This window comes from Stylophora pistillata, chromosome 3 (assembly GCF_964205215.1).
Source record: "Stylophora pistillata chromosome 3, jaStyPist1.2, whole genome shotgun sequence".
Taxonomy (NCBI): domain Eukaryota; kingdom Metazoa; phylum Cnidaria; class Anthozoa; order Scleractinia; family Pocilloporidae; genus Stylophora; species Stylophora pistillata.
Window position 1 is genome coordinate 24,061,870 of NC_142521.1, and position 23,265 is coordinate 24,085,134.

The 23,265-nt window shown below is 37.3% G+C and overlaps 1 protein-coding gene and 2 long non-coding RNA genes across 6 annotated transcripts; 2 read left to right on the forward strand and 1 right to left on the reverse strand.

Annotated features, from left to right (window-relative positions):
- Window positions 1–3,982: 3,982 nt before the first annotated feature.
- Window positions 3,983–8,552, reverse strand: LOC148735146 (uncharacterized). Of its 4 annotated transcripts, XR_015999437.1 has the most exons (12): window positions 7,891–8,541; window positions 7,683–7,730; window positions 7,494–7,597; window positions 6,660–6,742; window positions 6,375–6,454; window positions 5,816–5,923; window positions 5,463–5,544; window positions 5,297–5,357; window positions 5,022–5,110; window positions 4,519–4,554; window positions 4,313–4,369; window positions 3,983–4,196 (listed from the first exon to the last, which is right to left on the reverse strand). XR_015999437.1 is itself a non-coding variant. In XM_088755424.1 (11 exons), the coding sequence occupies exons 1-11, from the start codon at window positions 7,931–7,933 to the stop codon at window positions 4,179–4,181; spliced, it is 720 nt and encodes a 239-aa protein (XP_088611550.1). In that variant the 5' UTR covers window positions 7,934–8,549; the 3' UTR covers window positions 3,983–4,178. The 4 variants fall into 4 exon arrangements, 2 of the variants coding, with proteins under 2 accessions (XP_088611550.1, XP_088611549.1); XR_015999436.1 differs by having other exon boundaries at window positions 4,519–5,110; XM_088755424.1 differs by lacking the exon at window positions 5,022–5,110 and having other exon boundaries at window positions 7,891–8,549.
- Window positions 8,553–13,635: 5,083 nt separating this feature from the next.
- On the forward strand, window positions 13,636–14,693 carry LOC148735147 (uncharacterized). Its single transcript, XR_015998599.1, has 2 exons — window positions 13,636–13,856; window positions 14,550–14,693. It is a non-coding gene; the product is annotated as an uncharacterized LOC148735147 (long non-coding RNA).
- Window positions 14,694–15,187: 494 nt separating this feature from the next.
- Window positions 15,188–18,667, forward strand: LOC148735148 (uncharacterized). The gene is made up of 2 exons (XR_015999438.1): window positions 15,188–15,762; window positions 16,957–18,667. It is a non-coding gene; the product is annotated as an uncharacterized LOC148735148 (long non-coding RNA).
- The last annotated feature ends 4,598 nt before the right edge of the window (window positions 18,668–23,265 follow it).

Sequence of the window (23,265 nt, forward strand, 5' to 3'; positions counted from 1 at the left end):
GACAACCGAGTCCACGATTTACAATTCAGCGGCAATACAATGTAACTCCAATCAATCAACATGGACGCAGATCGAGGACGCAGAATGAATGAATGAATGAACAACTTTAGTTAAGTGTTTATGTTTTTAGCTATAAGCTAATGGAGGACACTAAAAAATTTAAAAGTCAAATACGTTTACATATGTAGATAATAGTTATTTAGAGTAGATAATTAAAAAGATTATAAAGAAATTTATTTAAGTTTTAAATTTCAACGAGAGTTGAAAGGTTGACTTTTCTTATGTTCTACTATCGTTCTTAGGTGTCTTGCCGGTAACTTCGACCAGATGAGAGGTCCCATATATTTAATAGAATTCCTACCAAATCTTACAGTTTCGAATCTCGGCAGTTCGAAGTCACTGTTCCGTAAATTATACTGAGTGTTCTTTATATTAAAAAAGGCAGAAATATTCTCGGGTACGAGACTGTGCTTAACTTTAAACATCAAAGTGGCAATATCTTGTAGGCGCCGATTGTAGAACGTCGGTAGTTTGGCGCGACTTAGCAGTTCTTGATAGGACGCTGATCTAGTTTTGTACACCCTCGCTCCTGAACCCGCTAAAGCTTTCTCCGATCCGATGCATTACAAAAGTGCCATACTAGATGACAGTAGGTTAGATGGGGCAGAATTGAAGACCTGTTAAGTGATAGTTTAGCATTAGAGGGAATCAAATTGCGTAGCCGCACTAGGACCCCTACTTTTTGACTGGCCTTAGAGCATAGATCATTGATACGACTAGTAAATAGCTGGAACTTTTCTGGGTTGGTTGTGAGAGAGTTGTTCTTGTACCAGGGTAGAGCTTTCTCTCCTTGTATCTTGATACTTTGTGCGACAACGTCATGCTTCTTCCCCATGACGTACATCTGATGGTCGTCGGCATACATGCTCAAATTAGCATTATTTATATGGAATGACATATCATTTTGGAACAAATTCCACAGAAGGGGGCCAAAGGAGGAGCCTTGCGAGCAGCCAAGCACCATCCTTTTCCAGTCACTTGGCACTTCTTTTATTTTCACTTTTAATAGGTGTTTTCTGAACTTTTAATAGGTGTTAACATTCTGCTTGTGTTGTCTGTACTTACAAAACGGAGAATATCGCTGCAAGATCAAAGAAGAAACGTCGCTTCTTGGTACGGAAAATCTTAAGACCTGGACCCTAGTCAAATCTCTCTCAACGGGTCCTCCCCATAGTGCTCTAACACCAACTCTTCTCACATACCAAGGTACCCCGGGTAAGAGGATATTTGTGAAAATCCATTTAAAACAGTGGAGATGGACAGTATCGACGATCTGGATCATTATCAATGGCTGGGAACAGACCCTTATATAAAACTACCATGACATTTTATTCAAAACCCCCTTATGTAAATCATCATCGCTACATAGCGACAATATAGAGGTACAAATATAAAACCCCTGGATGTCAAGTACGGTTCTGACCTTCACGATCGACGATCGATATCAACATCTGCGCGCAGACCCCTAGATGTAACATTTTACCATCGCAATAAACAACTGGACATACGTTTAACATGGATGTGACAGTTTAAGTTCATTTAATCAATATCAACATCTGGGCACAGAATACGCACTGTATGTAAAGAGTTACGATCAACACAGACCCCTAACCGTAAGATACTAAGATAAGTTGCAACATCTGTCTACAGCCCATCATGTAAGACACATTGATTAAAACCCATGGATGTAAGAAACAACAAACAATATCAACCTCTGGGCATAGCCCACTCGTGTAAGACACACTGATATAAAGCCCTGAACGTAAGGAGCAACGATCAATATCAACATCTGGACACAGCCCATTCGTGTAAGACACACTGATATAAACCCCTGAACGTAAGGACCAATGATCAATATCAACATCTGGGCAGATTCTTTCATATAAAACACACTGATATAAACCCCTGAATGTAAGACCCCTGATTTTAAGAGCCCCTCATTGTAAGACCCCTCACTGTAAGAACCCCTGACTGTAAGAACCCCTGATTGTAAGACCCCTGATTGTAAGAACCCCTGACTGTAAGAACCCCTGATTGTAAGAACCCCTGAATGTAAGACCCCTGATTGTAAGAACCCCTGATTGTAAGAACCCCTGATTGTAAGAACCCCTGACTGTAAGACCCTGTTTTTAAGAACCCCTGATTTTAAGACCCCTCATTGTAAGACCCCTGATTGTAAGAACCCCTGATTGTAAGAACCCCTGATTGTAAGAACCCGACTGTAAGACCCCTGATTGTAAGAACCCCTGACTGTTAGAACCTCTGACTGTAAGACCCCTGATTCTAAGAACCCCTGATTTTAAGAACCCCTGACTGTAAGAACCCCTGATTGTAAAAACCCCTGATTGTAAGAACCCCTGATTGTAAAAACCCCTGACTGTAAGACCCCTGATTGTAAGAACCCGATTTTAAGAACCCGATTGTAGGAACCCCTGATTGTAAGAACCCCTGACTGTAAGAACCTCTGACTGTAAGACCCCTGATTGTAAGAACCCCTGACTTTAAGAACCCCTGATTGTAAGAACCCCTGATTGTAAAAACACAAGACCCCTGATTGTAAGAACCCCTGACTGTAAGACCCCTGATTGTAAGAACCCCTGACTGTAAGACCCCTGATTGTAAGAACCCCTGTTTGTAAGTACCCCTGATTTTCAGACCCCTGACTGTATGAACCCCTGAATGTAAAACTAGCTGGTAGCCCATAAAGCGAGAGGTTGTGAGTTAAATTCCTACAGTGCAGAGCATTTATTCTTTTTTTAATCTCTTATCAACGGATATATCTCTGCATAAAAAATATATGAAAAGACAACATTTGCCTTTCCTATGCTTGTATTTAAAAAATCAAGTGGAGTGAATAAGTTGTCTGAGAATTCGTAGAGAACGTCGACAGATTTCGAATTCAACTTTGCTTAACTTTGGAATGATGTTAATTCTTGTGTTACTGTCGATTTCATTACGAAAATACCACTTTTCAAGTTTGACAAGTGCTTCGCTTCATTGTAAATTGAAATTCAAAATTACTGAAATCAAAATTGCTTATATAAAATTTTCATAACTGCCGACAGTATAATAACACCTTTATTTAGACACGATAATGTTTAAAGCTGAACAGCTTGTGGGGTCTTGTGTAAATGCAAATAATCTCTAAATTAAATAAATTCAAATTTATTTCAGTTGTGTGGCTGGATTAACAGGAAGGGGGGTATTGTAGTTGTGAGAACCAATATTAATGATCAGAAATGAATGAATGGATAATATCAACTATTAACTGAGGGAGTTTGAGCCTTTATTGTTTGGTTGATCACTGAGCAAACCTTTCGAAATCAGTTTTGCTTTAAAGACCCTCTACATTGTATGAAAGAAGAAATTATTGAGACCACCATTACATATCGACGAAAAGAACTTTTCTTTCATTTCATTTCATGCACATAGTTGTTTGTAATCTTGTTGATACTGAAATCAAAATGATGTGAAAACCGCCAACAGTAGTTCCTTTGGGGCAACCCTAAAACCCGGAATCCGGAATTCTTTAAATAAGTTGCGAAAACCTATCTATTGCCAGAAAAGAAATGAATGGATACAATAAACCGTTAATTTAGTTAATTTAGAGAGTGCGAGCCTTTATTTGTACCATCATTGAGCTAACCCATCCGTTTTGCTTTCAATGAATGATTTCTAACTTTGTGTCACATTGGCAATAATCATCACCTCCCGTTTAATTCCGTTAATCAAGTTGCGAGATTCACTTATAGTTTATTATTATACAATGAGAGATGTTGAGTACACTTATATTTGCCTAGTGCTGAACCTGGTCCTCATTCACTTTTATTATTAGTTGTATTGACAGCATCAAAAGACATGCAAATAGACAAACTATTGATAATATATCTCATAACTTTTTTGAAGAAAAAACAATATCAAGGAAGGGAAATGAAGTTTAATTTGAATAAAACCCATCCACAACTTGTATCACAACTTAAATTGTTGTATTGCTTATAAAAATATGAATTACAATATGGGTAATCCCTAATAACTTATTAAGAACAAACCACTAAAAATTAAATAGAAATGAAAATTTATTAAGTTCAACAATTGAGATTTTACTACAAAAATACAAATTAGTAATTCTTGAAATTCTGCAGAAAAAAGAAAATATGTTTTAATCAAATAAATTCTTCAAAAAATCTGCACTTTTTCCTTCAAGTTTTGAAATAGTAACTATACTTCATTTCAAACCACTTACAATACTTACAATTCTACTATCTCCATCACAGTCACTCTCATTATTATGGGGATATTTACAAGATTCCTACAAAATATATAAAACAATCAAGTTTTTCTCATTTGTGTTTTGATCACCTATGTCTTCAAAGTTGTTTTCCAAATGAAAGGCTTACTATTCACTTAAAAAAGACTTGCAATGGATAATTTTTCAAATACATCATAAAAAGTAATTACCCCTTCACTAAACCTTGCGAGCCTTCTCTTGTGGACCTAAACAAGAATGATTAATTGGAGTTTTACTCACATTAAAGAACATTCACCAAAGTATTTCCCAAGACTTATTAATTTCTCCAGTGTTCAAAGAGTTGCAAAGAAACCATCATAATTATCATTTCAACCCAAAAAATTTTGCCTTGCTTTGCTGATAATTATTACCATGGAGTGCTGCACGTGCAGTTGAAATTCAAAGTACAATGAGGAAATTGGCATTTGACCAACACTTAGAAACTCATGGAAGAACAAATTCACTGCATGCCAGTGAATTTGCTGGATTTTTCCTCATATTAGAATTTTTTAGGAACATCAATTGACGAGCACGTCACTTGCAGACAAAGATATATCAAGGATTCTAAAAGCCATAACTCGGAATATCCAGTAAATCAATCAAAGTCCAATTTTGCACTTTGGCCAGTTAAGCCATATTAGTTTTGGAAGTTTCAAGGAAATACAGACATTACCTCCGCAGAATCCACCACAGTTTTCAAGCCAACAATGGTATTTTCAGTTAATTTCCTCCTTATTGTTTGTATTTTTTAATTTTTCTCTTCTACCAAAAAGATATACACCATGAGTTCTTTCTATAAGCACTTTACATTTCTTTTTCTAAAGTACATGCATTGGCATTTTTGTGCTGTATGTGTGGTATATGCAGATTTAACTGTCTTTGGTACACAATTTTGAATCTACAGTGTATTTAATGGTTGCCAATTTATCTGTGATCTACAAAACTTACAGAAGCTTGCAATTCAATTTCCTGCTGTAATCTTATAGCTCGGTCCCTTTCCAAGAGGTCCCTGTAAATTCAAATTAATGTGGTTTGAGTTAGAAAACTTAAACCATTATGGTTATAATGAGATCAACCTGAACAATAATTAGTTATAGTACTCTGCAACATTAACCTGTGAGCCTTTAGAGCATTTGAAGCCTCCTTGCCTTGGTGTATTGCTCCTACCAACTCTCTTGTAAGGCTACTTTCATTTCCTTAAAGACATAGTCATTCATACCATTAATACACGAGATAATTATCAGTGTTAAATTGTTCAATTTAACAGAACATCATACACTTGCATTTTTTTCATTTCTTGGTTTGTTTGTTTGTAAATGTTTTTTAAAACTCCCAAATCAGAGGAAAATCAGGAGATTTGAGATTTTTCTAAATTATGATTATCAGATACAGGATTACCATGTATGGGATACCTTTGATAGGTTACAATTTGAGTGACAAATTGGAAGCTCAGATGGCTGCACTGACCTGCTATCAAACTTCCAACTATCATCCTGTTGGAAGTTAACCTGCGGTACATCACCCTGATCTCCACATCTTCACTTGATTGTTGACATTGTTGATGTTTCCCACAAGCTATGCAAATAAGACAGTCAATTCATTACATTACTGAGGACATGACAATGTCTCTTTTGGATGGTTCTGTTCAAAACATATTACTTTTGCATGCATTTTTGTTGAACAACTAATTTGTGTTTGTTTCCTAACTTTTATTTTCCAAGACAATGTTGTGATTGACAATCAGCTATGGAAAAATCTGTTTGAGGTTACATGCCTTTTGAGAGCTGACTTTTGTTGTCCAATAAACTGCTGTTTCATGGTAAAAGTGGGTAAAAATTTGAAAGTGATTTCCTTGGGATACAGCTTGATAATCATGTGAGTCACCAGGAGAACCACCAGTGTCTCAACAGCTAATAATAATAATAATGATAATAATAATAATAATAATGATAATAATAATAATAATAATAATAACAATAATAATAATAATAATAACAGAGGTTGGTAATCAAGCCTAAACACTTACCACTGTTATCAAAATTGCTGCCTTGAAGGGAGGCACACAGATAGCAGGTTCCCAACACATCTGATATATCCAGCAAAGCTCTGAAATGAACCAGTAGTGTGTACTATATTCAATGAAGTGATGGATACAATACTACTATATGACTTGCACATCTCAGCTATTATTGAAATATGTTTAACTAGAATCACTTATCCCTAATGAAATGAAATGCAAAGCATGACCACTGTATAATTCTTTGCTCTGATTGTTATGAAGTTATATTGCAGAAATTTATAGGAGGTGTACCTTAAGGTATCCATGGCCTTTTGCGAAGCTTTGTAGCGGATGAGCACCAAAGGAATACAGTCCTGGTGGCACTGCTTTCTCATCTGAGTTCATTTTTTAGATAATAAGATTTTTTAAAGTGTTATAACAATAATTGCTTTTAATTGTATAAATGCACAACATTTGTCTTTCCCTTCCAAACATTATCGTGCAGAACCTCTAATTTCGTAAGACATGCATTTCATTTCAGTGTATTTTGATGTATGTAACCTTCAACTAGTGATGACTCATCTGTACAATTTAGGGAATGGGAAGAATTGATTAGAAATGTCAAAACATTAAGTGACGTGTTTTATGTCACAATTCTAACACTACAATGGGACGCAAAGCACTAAAAAAAATAAACATGAACACAAAGTTACATGTACATTTTACACAATTATGTAAAAACACTATGAGCCCAAGATAGACCTCAGTCAGTTGTAATACTAAACTTGATTCAAAATTGCAACATTAGACCTTAGAATTAATGAAATGTGAGTCCCATGAAGAAACAAGGTCACGTATAGCTGTTGGCTCCTAAGAGGTTAATCCCCAGCATTTGATCAGGTTTCCCTGCAAGTTTTCTGGTTGTCATTAATGGTGCAGGCTGGAAATAGGCACTTTGAGAAAAAATGTATTTCATCCAAACACAAAACCCCCTGACATATAGCAAGGTCATGAACCTGACTGCAACACAATCTGAAGTTTCACATGCTTATGACAAGGCCAACTGTGACTTGTCCATCATAACCTGAAGAGACTTTGTATGCAACTCTTATCTAAAATCATCCCTACAAACCTTCACACACTTACTTCTCGTGCATTTATGCACAGGAATGGTAACACTGGGGGCACATCATGTGCTACCATTAGTTTTCTTAGAAGCTGTAAATCATAGGCTGGTCCACATCTTGGGTCTAACAGTAAGAATGTAGAATCAATTGAGCACATAACTTCTTTGCAGGACCAGATTAAGATGATTCATTTCAAGTCTTTACTTACTCGCTTCTGCACCAACCAGATGATCCACCTCCTCTTCCACTGTTCCCACTGAAAAACATTACACGTCTTTTTTTACCTTAATCTCCCTTTCTTCTATTACATTATTTTACAATATTCATGTTCAAAACCTATCATTTGAAATATAATTTGAACTAGGATTGACAAGCCAATATTTGACCTTTAAATTTGAATATAATTATTGGATTACCTTCTACTGCATGTGCAGCCAAAATGTGGCCATCCATTGCCATAGGACAGCATGTGACTACTGACTCTAGGAAATTGAGAACAACTTAGGGTGAATGATTACAAAGATTCGTGCAATCTGAAAAAGAGAGAACGACGACGTTATTCATTAAATTTAAAAGTCACTGTCTGATGTTGAGACGAGTGCAGACATAGTTAAATATGGTGCAGATTAACATGAGTACTCCTTGAATGAGACAGATATTCGTAACCATAATTCTACTAGACATTGTTGTTCTTCAGTCCTGTGAACAAACGAACTTTTCCGGATACACTGTAAAAATGCATTTTCTACGTTGTAAGTAAAAGATCTCTTCAGCACTTGTACCGTGCACAAGTGAGTCAAGACGCGATTAAACTCGGGCCAGACCCCGCCACTTGGGCATCGTCGCTCGCGTGGAGCTCGCGTGTCATCCTCTCGCGGGTTGAAGCATGAAGTACCGCAACGTGCTCCATCTCCAAACTTCAGCATACTTTTCAAAATTATGTCGGAAAACTTGGTTCGAATTTTCCAGTAATCCTCGTTAAAATTTTATCGGGACTGCTGTTGCGGCTTCGACATGTCTTGTCGTTATGCAAATGTTTTTTTTTTCCCTAGGGCCTTTTCTAACTATGAAGATGACTTGCCCTTTTCGTTAAGAGTTATCTTACCTCGATCTAACCGCATGAACACTCTAGAGCGGCTTTTGAACATTGCCTTCATGGTATCCCCGCACATATCATCCCACGTGCCAGCCAGGGTCAACAGGTTAGAACCACTGACAGTTCGATAAAAGAGCAATCTAAAAATAAAAACGGTTAACCGCTATATAATATATATTTATAGGCCAGAAATCTGTTACTTCCTATTAACTATTTGTCAGCTTTACCTCGACGCCTCCCCACTATTTAAATGCTGCCTGAAACCATTCAATACGATCTCTTGCAGATTGGCTGTACTGGAGTTGTTCGGAAATTCCAGCTGGGTGACTCTTCCACTACTTTCCAACACACGCTGGATGTTGGGACGCGGTACCTTCAGCTGATCGCAGTAGCGTAGCAATATGAAAGAACGTTTCATACTTCTTGATCGTCTTGTCCTGTCCGTCGACATTGCTACTTGAGTACTTTATCAACAAAAACTGTCGAAATAAATTAAAAATTAAAGAGAGTCGAAGCCCTTTAAATGTACTCACCGGTAAATGACATGACATTTGAAAACTTACATCTCATAATTGCTAAATAATATTTTCTCACTTTGACGGCTATCTGGATCCATTGGGATCACATGTAGACGTTCCATTGTGAACAATCACCTTTAAATGGGCCGTTTAATAAAATAAAACTGCAATCAGTTTCGATAATAATTATTGTGATCCACATTATTGAATGCTTTTTTACGATCAAGGATAGGTCGAGAAACAAGCTCCTTTTAGGGATGCACATCATATAAAAGTTGCCACTTTCAAACGAGAACATACGACTGATAGTCTTGATATTTTAATGAATTATGATACACCGTCAGTTGTTTCCGATGAGAATTTTTATAAGTTCAATCCTGCACGTATCAACATTTTTTTTTTCCACCATCGGATGGAATATACGGTCCTCCCTCTATTTTAGTGCATTCCTTGTTCACCTGGCTCTTTAATTCGAGTCTCTGTTCAACTTTCAATATTTTAGAAAACAATTGATTCTTGGATGGTATGGCCAAATGTCAAATTATTCAGCTTCATAGGATCGTGAAAAAGATGTTTGAAGGGCTGTTTTGTCGCAATTTTGCAACAATTGTCACACTTTGCTATATCTGTCGCACTTTGTAATAACACTTGTCGCACTTTATAATTACACTTGTCACACTTTGTAATAAAAAAGCTGTTGCACTTCAATGTAGTAACAGACTTTATTACATACAATGATCCTCGCAGTAGAGAACGCTATTTATGCAATAGCGAAAATCAGACCTGAAAAAAAATCAGGCCTGTACGGGATTCGAATCAATGACCTCTGCGATACTAGTGCAGCGCTCTACCAATTGAGCTAACAAGCCAACTGGGAGCAGGCCGTTAAGTTGATTCGTAATGAACCCGTGATGATAAATCACATACAATGAATATATGAAGTTCATATATTGTGATGCACCACAGGCAGATGTGAAAACGTTTAGTTTCTTAATTAACAAAATTGATAATGTCAAAAAAACATTTCTGGTACTATGACGATCATAAAATTGTTTCATTTGCTGATAACGGATATAGTTTGCAGTTTTCAGCCATGTTCATCACTGCTGTAAATTTTTATCTTGCAGCACATTTTTATTCATGAAATATAGAGCTACTGTTGATACACCTATCAATGCCTTGCCCCAACAGGGAGAGTGTGGAAATAGGTGGTAAGAACAGACCATCTCACTTTGTAATAAACGAAAAGATGTAGCACCTTGTAATTACACTTGGTAAATGGTAGGAGGACAAACTAAGCTTGTCTCGATTGGGTTAGTAAAGTTGCTGGAAAGTCCCTCATTGAAATGCCGAAAAATTTCTAAAAAATTGTCCGGCTACCTAAATCTCAAAATTCGCCACATAAATGTTGGATACTTTTACATCAACGTTAAAATAAAACTTTAGTTTTCGTTCATCACAATAACTTTTAACAACAGTCAAGAAAAATAGCTTGGAACTTGGACAGAGCTCGGTTCGCACTGACATTGGCGAAATTGGAATTTGTTCTTGCATGTTGGGGGTGAAACTATTCAATGCTCCTCTTCTGTTCGTAATCTTGGAGTGATACTCGATCTCAGTGCTGATATGGAAGACCACATTAGAAAGATTTTCGAAAAATGTCATTTCCATCACTAACTGATATCAGTAAGATCAGTACATATTTGGATCGTGAATCTGCTTAAGCAATTATTCATCCTTTTGTGACCACTAACTTGGACTACTGTCTGTACTGCTATTTTATATGGATTACCTAAAGTTCTCTTAAATCGCCTACAGCTAGTGTAGAATAGGAGAGCGGGAATTGTAACATTTACAAAGAAGTTTGAACATATAACTCCCATTTTAATAGATAAAAATAAAAATAAATATAAAATAATAAAAAAGTCTTATTCAATATAATATTATAGAAAATTCTAATTAACGTGACTATTATAAACAACATATCCATGATAAAAAAAAGATTTCTAGGCTGTTTCAGTTCTAGCGCGAGGCAAATGAAGCAAATTCCCCTGTCTTGTTCTGGTATTATTAGGGTTAGGGTTGGGTTTAGAGGACAATTACCAGAAATACTTTAAAACTATGTTCGTCTCTTCTCGACTGTAATAACATTTACTGTAAGGCCATTTAAGATCCATTAAAGCTTGACCACTATCCTTAGATTTTGAAAAAATTTTGGATGCCCTTCTTTGAAAATTATCCAGAAGTCCGGCATTGCTAAAACTTGGGTGCGGCCAGACAGATAGTTTTCAAATCGGTTCAGTTCTTTGCTTTTGATTCCAAAATAGCGCAGTTTCCTCAACAAAATACAATGATCTATTGTGTTGAATGCCTTACGCAAATCCACAAAAGCTAGTCGTCAGGAACTTTGCTCTGAGAGAGTGAAGCATTAATTATTACTGTTAATAGGGTTTGTGACTATTGAAGAAGCGTCCTTTAGAAGTCTTTTTGGAATGTTATCTAAGCCCACTGCTTTGCCTGATTTAAGTCGTCGGCCTTCCGACTGAACAGCAGTTTCAGAACTGTCAGTAAACAGAAAAATAGCGTTCGTAGCTTCTTTTGAAGATATACTTCCCGAGAGTTTCGATGCAGCATTTACAAACGATTTGCAAAGGTTGAGAGCTGTATTTACGAATGTATTGTTGAAATAATTTGCGATTGAGCTCTTTTCAGTTATTACCTGACCGTCGACTTTGAGTTTTGGAGATCTTTGCTTTCGGAGGGGAGGATTTTCTTAACTGTAGTAACCTAGTAGTAGTAGATACTTTTATTTAGCTAGGGTAACTCCTACAGTTACAAAAACTGATATCCTTAGACGCCCTTGGAGATTCACCAAGAAATATATCCAATTTTCTCAGCTTTTTTACCAGCTCCTACTCTTTGCGTTCTTGTTCGAATAAGTTACTCCAGGACCTAAATTATGGAACAGCATACCCGCATCTCAGTAAGAAATGCCGATTACTTGAATTCTTTAAAAAAAGACATATTTAATTCGCCAAGCTCTTTTGATTTGTAAATATATTTCTGTTTAATTTCCATGTTTATATAATGTAGCTGTTAGATTTTTCAGTGTTTTTAAATACATTTTGTGATACTGTTAAGCGCCTAGAGCAATTAGTGATATAGACGCTATGAAGATAAAGTTTATTATTATTATCATTGTTGTTATTATTATTAGTAGTTGATAAATATTCAAGAAATTCGCATAAATTTAAGTTTTTTGACGTTTTCGCGCTTGATATGTGTTCTAAACCTATATTTTGAGCACAATCTATGTAGAAATAGATTATTATCTCTTAGGTACAGTTAATGCGCCAAGGTTTTCCGAAAATCACCCGCACGTAACATGATCGATCGTTGCTTTTTTCACATGTGTGTTGTTGACAGTGTAACGAAAGAGGTGATGAGACTCACTACCTCGTGTTAAGTAGTGAATTGATAGAATCTTTTACCCTGAATTTTGTTATCCAGTCACCCATTTCATTTTTATTTTTGTGCCCTTCACTTCGGCATCTCTAAGTATTTTCACAAGGTCGCCCTCTTTCCTCCTTGCGAACCGAGAACCGGTACTTTTTTTCTGAAGATTTTCTTTCGCCACGTACTTCTTTCACTTCGACAAGTTCCTCTTAAAAAATTTCTCCCAGTATGCCAATCTTGGAACTCGGACACTCGTCATTGTCCATATCTCAGAAATGTGCATTTGTTTCACGAAAGAAATGGTTTAGCCTTCGTGGCGAAGATTGAAAATGACTCTCGACCAATGAGGGCATGAGAATTTCTATGGTTATTGTGAAAAGGCCACAAACAAAGTGCGAAAATTTTATTTCAAAGAACGATAGAACAAGGGGCCGCAGTTCCGCCTCTCGTTTTCGCAGCAGTAGCGGTTTCTTAGCAGTCACAAAATAAGTAGTAAAATACAGCAAATCAAGCATCCGAAGAGCATCAAGGTGAATCTCATGGACATTAACAGGCTTATTGATGGTCCAGTCCTCAATGTAATAACTTGGCTACAGCGGCAGAACTTGATAGCTAGTCCTCTGAGATGCGTGCCATGCAATAGAGGAATGGAATTAGTAGAGAGAAATCCAGACCACGTAGATGGATATGTGTGGTAAGAATAGACAATACCAATACTAAACTTTTTAAATATCTACTTTCTATCACTGACATGCTACTAGGTAGTTTAGCATTGAAATAAGTGATCATCATAAATCGGAATTCTTCACGAGTTAGACCACTGCTTTCCCTTTTCCAATTTATGCAAAATGACTAACAATCGATCGTTGTCTATAATTATTAAATATTTTTCTTTATAAGGAGATGCAAAGGCTGTAGAGGCAAAAAGTCTCTGAGAGAAGGCAGTTTTTTCGCCGAGTTTCCCCGGATTCCTCTGAAAACTATCAGCCTTTATTCATTTGTATTAATCATTGAGCTCTCAAACAGCCTGGTGTTACAAGCTGTACCAGTAAGAAGCAAAACACGGCATAAGGATGTGAGATGATTAATACTGCATGTCATTTTTGACAAGGTTTCTTTTTATTTCAAAAGGAGTTTGATACCATCTCATTCGATTGATTGTGGAGAAAGAGTGTGTATCTGCCCCATGAAAGGTTGCGAAAAGGCGATACGAAGGAAAAACAAGGAGGAACACATGGAGGGAAACCAAAGATAACATTTGTCCCTAATGACCAAGGAACGCCAGAAACTTCTCTGGAACGTCCTCGCTAAGGTAGGTGGATGATAAAATTTGCAAATAAAGGAGGGGTGGGTATCGGCTGTTAGCGTTTTTTTCTTTTTTCTTTTTTCTTTTTGCTCTTAACTTAAAAAAGCCATAATTTGGGTTGGAGTTTTTTTAATGCAATAGAATTTTGTTTCCTTTAAATGTATCATATACAATTAAAGAGTTTCAGTCACTTTTAACAAAGCTCGCGTTGCAATAGCCTTCTACGCAGACGTTCTTCCTTCCCCACGAACTAAGAAATAAAATAGCTACTATTAGGATCCATTTTTGCCCCCGTTTCTTTAGAATTCGCTTCTGTAAGGAACGAGCCGTTTCGTTGGCCATTTTGTTTACCATAACAACGTGGTTTTGTGCGCGTCGTTTTCGTCTTTCGCTCACGCCCTAGGCGATCGATGCAATACTGCAAAAAGGCTTAGGGTTTTATTAAGAGAACTAATAGCCAAAAGTACTGGGTTGAAATAATGATAGAATAATTAATCTCTTATTCCATGGTGTAACATGTGGTACATTTTGCTCATCGTTCTAGATTTTCCTCGCCTTTAAGTTTACAGAGCTCGTAAAAATAGTGAGCGCCTGGGAACATACGAAAATCCTTACGAAACTCGCTAGGCACATTAATTTACATTAAATGTTTTTCGTTTGTTTTATCTCAAAAGTATGTATATTATTTTCTTTTTTCAGGTACCACAAAACATAAAACCAACACCAAATGGAATGGTTACTGTATTCACCTGGACATTACCCGCAGCAAAGCCGAATGCAGTAATGCGCTCTCCAATATTTGAAAAGTGGGAGAGACAGTGGTGTATCCTTGTCGACACCTGATTCGCACTTTCGTTTTGAAGCGTTACTGTAGCTTTGAAGGTTTCTGATGTATGGTTGCCGTTTATTTTTGTACTGGTTGCCAGAGGAAGCAAGTCAAACTAAAAAACAAATACAGATTTTTTTAAATATTGAATAGCATTTGAGAGTTTAACGAAAATTTAACTCACAATTCGTGGGGCATTCCATACTTCTTATAGATCTTTTGGTGATTTCTGGCTGACCGTTATCTTGAATATTGAGTTCTTCGCGACTTTAAATAAAAAGAGAGGTTGGTCCCCAGACTCCCTGGGACAACGCTCTGGCGCCAAAACTATAAAACACTAAGTGCAAATCAACACCAATGATTGCACTTATCTTCAGTCAGGCTCCCAAGGTGCTGATTCAGCGTGCGTATCTGTAAGGTAAGTTTCTAAATCCTGACGATGAACATATCAGAGTCTCGCTGCTGCAGAGTGGACCCTATGTATCCTAGTTTCATTACTGAGAGCAAAGAAACTTCTGTCAGAGGGTGTGGATAAAACGTGGCCTAGGCCATGGCCTACCCTGTGGCCTACCCTATGGCCTAACCTATGGCCTACCGGTAGGCAGATTTTTAAGAACATAAAAATAAAATCAGTAAGAGTCGAAACGAATACGCTGGCGTACAAAAGGGTATACTAAGAGGTCGCTTAAACGATTTTCAACGTCCGAGGGAACGAAACACTGCAAATATCACTGCACTCAACTACACCGGTAGGTTAAGGGGGAGGGGAGAGGAGGGGCCAATATATTGCGTGGTCGCAAAAGCGTATTTCCCGTCCGTAAACGGCCGTTGCCATTTGAAACGGTCAATTTTGCCATTTTGAAACGGTCGTTGTCATTTGTCGAAACAGTCGTTGCCATTTTGTAATGAATGGAAACGACTGTTCTCGGAAATGGCAACGACCGTTTCAAAATGGCAACGGTCGTTTACGAAAGGGAGAATTGTGTCGCAGAGGATATGCAAAATGGCGGTCAGTTGGTGACATATAGTGGAGTGCTAGTGTAAAAATGTAATCAGGAACGACGTTATATCGGAGAGCATATCCGGGTAAGAAAAAGCAAACATAACGTGCCAGGCCAGTTTTTTAAGTGCCTCTTAAGTGCTGTAGAGAATTGAATTTGCAACGAGCACCCTGGGACACGCACGCATCGCCTTCGTAAACATTTCGCAAACTTTACTTGCTTTTTCCAAAGAAAGGGCCAGTATTGCACTAATTTGAAAGGAGAGCTGATATGATGATATTTGCCCAAAAGTTGCGTTTAACCGGCTTCTGTTCTTCGATTTCGTTATTCTATCAGAAGGTTAAGAAATTTTGATAGGAATGTGGCCCCCAAAACAGCAGAAGAAAGTCGTTGGTAAGATAGTACTCAGGAAAACGTTGAAAGGTTTCCAGAAATGCTATCCTTTTAAAGATCTGACCAGCGGTAGGCCATAGGGTAGGCCACAGGGTAGGCCACGTTTTGTCCACACCCTTTCTTAGAACGATCTTCAGACACCAAGAGAAATGGGCTCCAAACCTTGTTTGCTTGCAAGCAGCAAGAAAGGGAATTTAATGTCTTGCTCTTATCCCTAGAAGATTTTATGTTAATTCTATTATAACCAGTATAAAATGTGACTGATCAAATGAAAAAAATTGACACATCCAAAATTTGAACTTCAGGAACTGCAGTTATTTAATTAAAACAGGTTGAGTTTATCATCTGAAGATATCAACAAAGTTGAAATGGTAAATTGGCCACTGTTACGATTACGTTGCTTTTACCTAATCATTCTAAGTAACGCATGACAATATGCGGTCTTTCGTTACACTTAGGTAGCACGGAAAGCTTGAAAACTCTTGAACAAAAGCTCATCTTTCAAACTAGAAGTCTAAATCCCACAGGTATCAACGAACGCTTTTCATTCCACTAATTTATTCGTGTTTTTCTCGTTGCCATGTTCCCACCAATCATGTAGCTCCTTTTTCTACCTTCAAAAGCACACACAACCCACAATTCCTCTATTCGCTCCAAGGGCTGAAAATATCCTCAGAATTGGGAGAAATAAGTAAAGAGCACTTTTGTGCTAAGGGATGGGTGTGGATTTGTGCCCTGGTTTGTTCAAAAGGTGGCTTGTTAGGAATGAATGTAATCACTTAAATGCCTTGTATTCAAGGCAATTAATTGACAGACTATGTCATTAGGAATGTTTCATACACTTATTTCATTGTCATGTAAGGGCATTTATCTCCTTTATCAACAGTTGTACCTTGAGGAAAGCTGGTGACAAGGCAAGAATTTACATAGTGCCTGTGGTGAAACTGTCAGAAGGCAAGATGGTGAGGCTTGCCAATAAAATGCCTCAACACATAACACATGCAACAATGAAATTAGAGATGCTAGTACCCGAAATTGTTGAGGATTAAAGAAATTTCATCCTAAAGTTGTAATACTATTTGAATTGAAGCTTGTAATACTATTTGAATTGAATTGAATTTCTTCACTCCTCAATTTTAGAAAGTGTTACTATAGGAAAATTAATTACCTGATGAGAGAATTTCAATTTGTGCAATATTAGTTTTTGGCAATTTTATTAGCAATTTGATGTGGAATTGGTGAGTCAAGTATGGCTTTTCCTTGAATCATATGGATGAATAAAAGTTAATAAGAAGTAAAGAAAACAGCAATGATATACTTTTTTTATCCTGAGTGCAAAACAAAAGATGCAAAACAGTATCACTGAGCCTCGTTTTCCACTCACAATTCCACGCTAAATCCCTCGCTTTATGAACCATCAAAATGCAAGATTTTATTGAATTATGCAATTCTATAATGAGACTGCATCCCTCTATGAAATCTTAAAAAAATTGAAAACAAATATTAAGATGATGTCAAAAGCCTAACAAAATTTTTGCATCAAATTTAATAAGATTTGTATCCAGAATATGAGCATGATGATTTGGCTGGATTAATTGGCAATACACTAAGCTAATTCATACCTCCCTGACATGATTGAATTTAAAGCTACCTTCGTTTCATTTTAATTTATACTCATTAATGTTACATCCACAGTATAGGACAGGCCAAATTTAGTGTTTGGTTAACTCCTCAGCCTTATTTGATTTTACCAAATTTTAAATCAGCCAAATACATGTAATTAACTCTGGTTGGAGAGAAGTGAAAATTATGTGTATTGTAAATAACTGCAAATGTGCTAAACTCAGAAATACTTGTTGATAAAGTCTATATATCACATAGACAGAGACAGCTTTTTATCCATAATTGATGTAAAAGCTAGGAACTTAATTCTCCAGAATCAATAAATACATATATATATATTACGAAGAATAGAAGCAAATTTTTAATCCATCATAAAGGTCTCTCATGGTACCCCTATAATTTCAAAGAGTGGAAATTTTATTATAGTGGAAAATATGCTAAAGAAGTTGTCAATTTTTGATTTTGATTAACCTTTGTACTTCTTTTTAATGAAATATTTATTCAATACCCATATTGTAATTCACACTTTTTTAAAGCATTAACTATTTACTTCTTGCTTATTTTTAATGACATGAATTTCAGATGTAATGAGTTTGTTGAGTGTCTTAAAGAATGAGTGGCTCATAGGTTGTTAGGAAGCAGGCAGCGTGCCTATATTGAGTGTCATCATCTCAATATTAATCTGTAGAAAACATCAAACTCTATTTGTTTATATTGCATGGATAAATTTTTCAAACAAACTTAGTTGTAATGCAAGTGGTAGATGAGTGTTTTATCCAAGTTAAACTTCATTTCCCTTTCTTTCTTCAAAAAACGTGATGAGATATATTATTAATAGTTTGTCTATTTGCATGTATTTTAATGCTGTCTGTACAAATATAATCAAAGTGAATAAGGTCCAGGTTTAGCACTAGTCAAAGTGTATTCAATATCTGTAATTTTTTAATAACTTTCGAATGAACTTTGGAAACTTATTTGCAATGACCCTTTTAATTACTTACTAGGTTTATTCCAATCTCTTTGCCTTTTGCCTGATAGACTGTGGGAATGAGCAGGTTTGCTACTGACAATAGTTATGATCCCAAATTGGTTTCTGTGCTTTTCAATGTTACAAACAATGGATTCGAATATGCAACATTTTCATATACATTTTAAACTATTGTTAACCCTAAACCTTGACCTCTCAACAAATACATGAAAAGTGATTGTATTCAACCCATTGGTCCTAAAATGTGTACCATACTTTCAGGGTTTTATGTTTAATTCACATCTTCAAGGGTCTTAATACATATCATAAAAGAGTTGTAAATTTCTGGTTTATGTTCGAGCTTCTAATTCATACCTTACAACCAGATCAAAGCCTTCCACTCAGGGATTGCCATACATTTAGGGGTCTTATAATCAGGGGTTCTTACAATCAGGGGTCTTACAATCAGGGGTCTTACAGTCAGGGGTTCTTACAATAAGGGGTTCTTACAATCAGGGGTCTTACAGTCAGGGGTTCTTACAATGAGGGGTCTTACAATCAGGGGTTCTTAAAATCAGGGGTCTTACATTCAGGGGTTTATATCAGTGTGTTTTATATGAAAGAATGTGCCCAGATGTTGATATTGATCGTTGTTCCTTACGTTCAGGGGTTTATATCAATGTATCTTACACGAATGGGCTGTGCCTAGATGTTGATATTGATCGTTGCTCCTTACGTTCAGGGGTTTATATCAGTGTGTCTTACACGAATGGGCTGTGCCCAGATGTTGATATTGATCGTTGGTCCTTACGTTCGGGGGTTTATATCAGTGTGTCTTACACGAATGGGCTGTGCCCAGATGTTGATATTGTTCGTTGTTTCTTACATCCATGGGTTTTAATCAATGTGTCTTACATGATGGGCTGTAGGCAGAGGCAACTTACTCAGTATCTTACGGTTAGGGGTTGATCGTAACTCTTTACATACAATGCGTATTCTGTGCCCAGATGTTGATATTGATTAATTAAACTTAAACTGTCACATCCATGTTAAACGTATGTCCAGTTGTTTATTGCGATGGTAAAATGTTACATCTAGGGGTCTGCGCGCAGATGTTGATATCGATCGTCGATCGTGAAGGTCAGAACCGTACTTGACATCCAGGGGTTTTATATTTGTACCTCTATATTGTCGCTATGTAGCGATGATGATTTACATAAGGGGGTTCTGAATAAAATGTCATGGTAGTTTTATATAAGGGTCTGTTCCCAGCTATTGATAATGATCCGACGATCTGATAAGTCGATGAGTTTACCCGAGGTACCTTAGTATGTGAGAAGAGTTGGTGTCGAAAGACTATGGGGAGGACCCGTTGAGAGAGATTTGACTAGGGTCCAGGTTGACCCGGCCGCACATTAACGTGTCTCTCAGCTGCACAACATGTTCCTTCCATGCATTAGAAGAATTTAGAACGGCCGTTAACCCTTTGCATACTAAGTGAACACATATGTCCAGATAATTCCTTTACTACTTTTGATACTTGTTTCTTGTCGAACTTAAGACACAACGTATGATGCACGATCCTAAGTAAGTAAGTAACTTTATTTAGCCACATATCGCATATGAGCGAATAGCTCGTTTAAATGCAAATGTGCTATAAAACTTTGACATAATTTACATATATAAGTAATAAGTAATAGGTAAGAAATAAAAATTAATTATCTAGAATGAATAATTGCTATTTGTGACTAGACTATTTGTTTACAAAACAAACAGCTGCAGTCATACGATGAGGACAACTGTATGTCTTGCAAATTTTTCCTAAATATAGAAAGGGATTCCGACATCCTTATTTTGTCTGTCAGATTGTTCCATTGTTTGCTAGCCTGGTACGTAAAAGAATGTTGCATATAAGATGAGGTTGGTCTTGGAAGAACAACTTTAAGATGGCCACGTAGGCTGTAACCATTACTTCGCAGAGAGAACAATTCCTGAATGTAGTTCGGTGTCTGGTTATGAATACTTTTATATACAAGTATAAGTGCTTGTTCTATGCGTCGATGTTCTAAACTTTTAATATTTGCAGTTTTCAATAACTCTTCGTAAGCAGTCGACTTAGAATAGTTGAGAAGAGTTCTCAGAGCGAATGCATTGGTTGACTCCAGTTTCGCAGACAGACCCTTACTTAGACCTATAAACAGTGGTGATGCATATTCGAAGTGAGGGAGAATGAAAGCTTTGTACAATTTAATCATCACATCTGAGGGTATAAATTTACGAATGCGACGGAGAATTGAAACTTTTGTATTCACTTTCCGGCAAACTTCTTTAATGTGTACGTTGAAAGAGAGTGAATTGTCGATGACTACTCCAAGAAGCTTCATATGTGTAACGTAATCCAGTTCATTACTGTCAATAACAAAGGGCGTTGGTAAAGTTGCTCTGTTGAAAACTATGGATTGAGATTTACTATGATTGATCGCCAGAAAGTTCTCACAAAACCAGGAAGCGAGTAGACCAACGTTGTTTTGTAGATTTATTTGCAAGGTAGATGGACAGAGGTTTGAAGAGTACCCAGTAGTGTCATCAGCATAAAATCTTAGAGAGCACGAAATATCTGAAAAATTCACATCGTTCATGTATATATTGAAGAGAAGGGGGCCCAAGATTGAGCCTTGAGGAACTCCACACCTCACAATTTGCCAATCCGACAAAACACCGTCAGTCTTGACATGTTGCTTACGGTCAGTCAAGTAAGAACGTAGAAGTTGTAAGGCGTCTTTAGTTACACCATAAGCTGACAGTTTTGCAAGAAGCAAATCATGATTGATAGAGTCAAATGCTTTGGAGAGATCTATGGTAATTGCTGCAGAGTGTTCGCTAGAGTCTAATTTTTTCCTAATGTCTTCGAATGTCTTGAGAAGGGCTGTCGTACACGAGTGTCCTTTCAAGAAACCAGACAAATTCCCGCTGAGAAAGTCAAGAGAAAACTCATATAACTGATCAAAGATAACTCTTTCCGCTACCTTTGAAACAGCCGATAATACAGATACAGGACGATAATTAGATTTTAAAGTCTCAGTTCCTTTTTTATAGATCGGGGAGACAATAGAGGTTTTCCAATCTGTAGGCCAGGAGCCACTAACAATGCACTGGTTAATTAATTTTGTGAGAGAACTGAAAATTCTTGGCCCAGCAAGTTTCAGCAGGCGTGGAGAGATTCCGTCAGCACCGGTGGCTTTGTTGATTTTGATAGTAGAAAGTATCCTTTTGATATAGGAGTCCTGGGGCCCGTTTCTCGAAAGTCCCGGTAACTACCGGGCCCGATAACTTATCGGGATGTTTAACGGGAAACTCTACCGGGCCCGAAATAGCGTTTCTCGAAGCACCCGTAAATTTTCCCGGTATTTACCGGGCCCGATGAAATAGCGGGTTGTTACCAATCTCCAGCGCACGCTTCACGCTCGTGCACGAGAGAAGGAGAAAGACTTGGGACTATAGCGTATTCGACGGTCTCGACATTCGGCTGTCATATTTGCTGCCGTGACGCTTTCTGAAAAACACCGCGAAGTTTTCGACGGTCTCATCATTCGATAACGTATTCGACGGGCTCAACGTTCGATTGTTGTCGTTGCAACTGTGATGATTTTTGAAGAGCACCGCGAAGTTTAACTTCAAAGTTAACGTTGTATCAGAGGAGAGCAAATTATCAATTATTGAGAGAAGTTCATATATTTTGAACTGCGGAATTAGATACGTATGATACACGATCCTCGCAGTAAGTAGCGCTATTTATGCAATAGCGAAAATCAGACCTGAAAAAAAATCAGGCCTGTACGGGATTCGAACCACTGACCTCTGCGATACTAGTGCAGCGCTCTACCAATTGAGCTAACAAGCCAACTGGGAGCAGGCCGTTAAGTTGATTCATATATTCATTGCATCTGATTTATCACTTTCACGGATTTATTACGTATCAACTTAACGGCCTGCTCCCAGTTGGCTTGTTAGCTCAATTGGTAGAGCGCTGCACTAGTATCGCAGAGGTCAGTGGTTTGAATCCCGTTCAGGCCTTATTTTTTTTCAGGTCTGATTTTCGCTATTGCATAAATAGCGCTATTTACTGCGAGGATCGTGCATCATACGTAAAGAGTTTATATAGTCGTTTAGTTGGACTTGCTCTTGAGCTCCGTAAATGTAAAGTTGTGTGAAATAATCAAAGAAATAAAGTCTTACCTGCGTAGAGAGTAGTCTATGTTGTTCTCCTCGCGGTTTGAGGCCGTTTTGATGTGTTTTAGCCTGACGCCCTAAATTACCGTGCATAAAATACGGGAAGGTTGGAAACTTCTTTTGACACATGCTCGCCAAAATCGCTCGGAAACAACACTTAAATACTTTCCCTGGAATCAAAACTCGGCAGCACGAAAGCCAAATAGTTGCCCTTTAAGTTCACCGAAAAAAAATCCCACAAAAGTCGGTTTGTCGAGCAACCAATCCAGCGAGAATTTCAAATTAACGGCCGTTCGGAATTCTCCTAATACGTGGAAGGAGCTTCTTGTGCAGCTGAGAGACCGTTAATGTTCTAACACCAACTCTTCACACATA

Excerpts from the sequence above, each read along its gene's own strand:
- LOC148735146 (XM_088755423.1), bottom strand. The coding sequence starts at position 7,933 with ATGGCAATGGATGGCCACATTTTGGCTGCACATGCAGTAGAAG. Across the intron at positions 7,598-7,682 it reads TCTGGTTGGTGCAGAAGCGA|ACCCAAGATGTGGACCAGCC; the intron begins GTAAGTAAAGAC and ends TCTTACTGTTAG. Across the intron at positions 6,455-6,659 it reads AAGGCCATGGATACCTTAAG|AGCTTTGCTGGATATATCAG; the intron begins GTACACCTCCTA and ends GGTTCATTTCAG.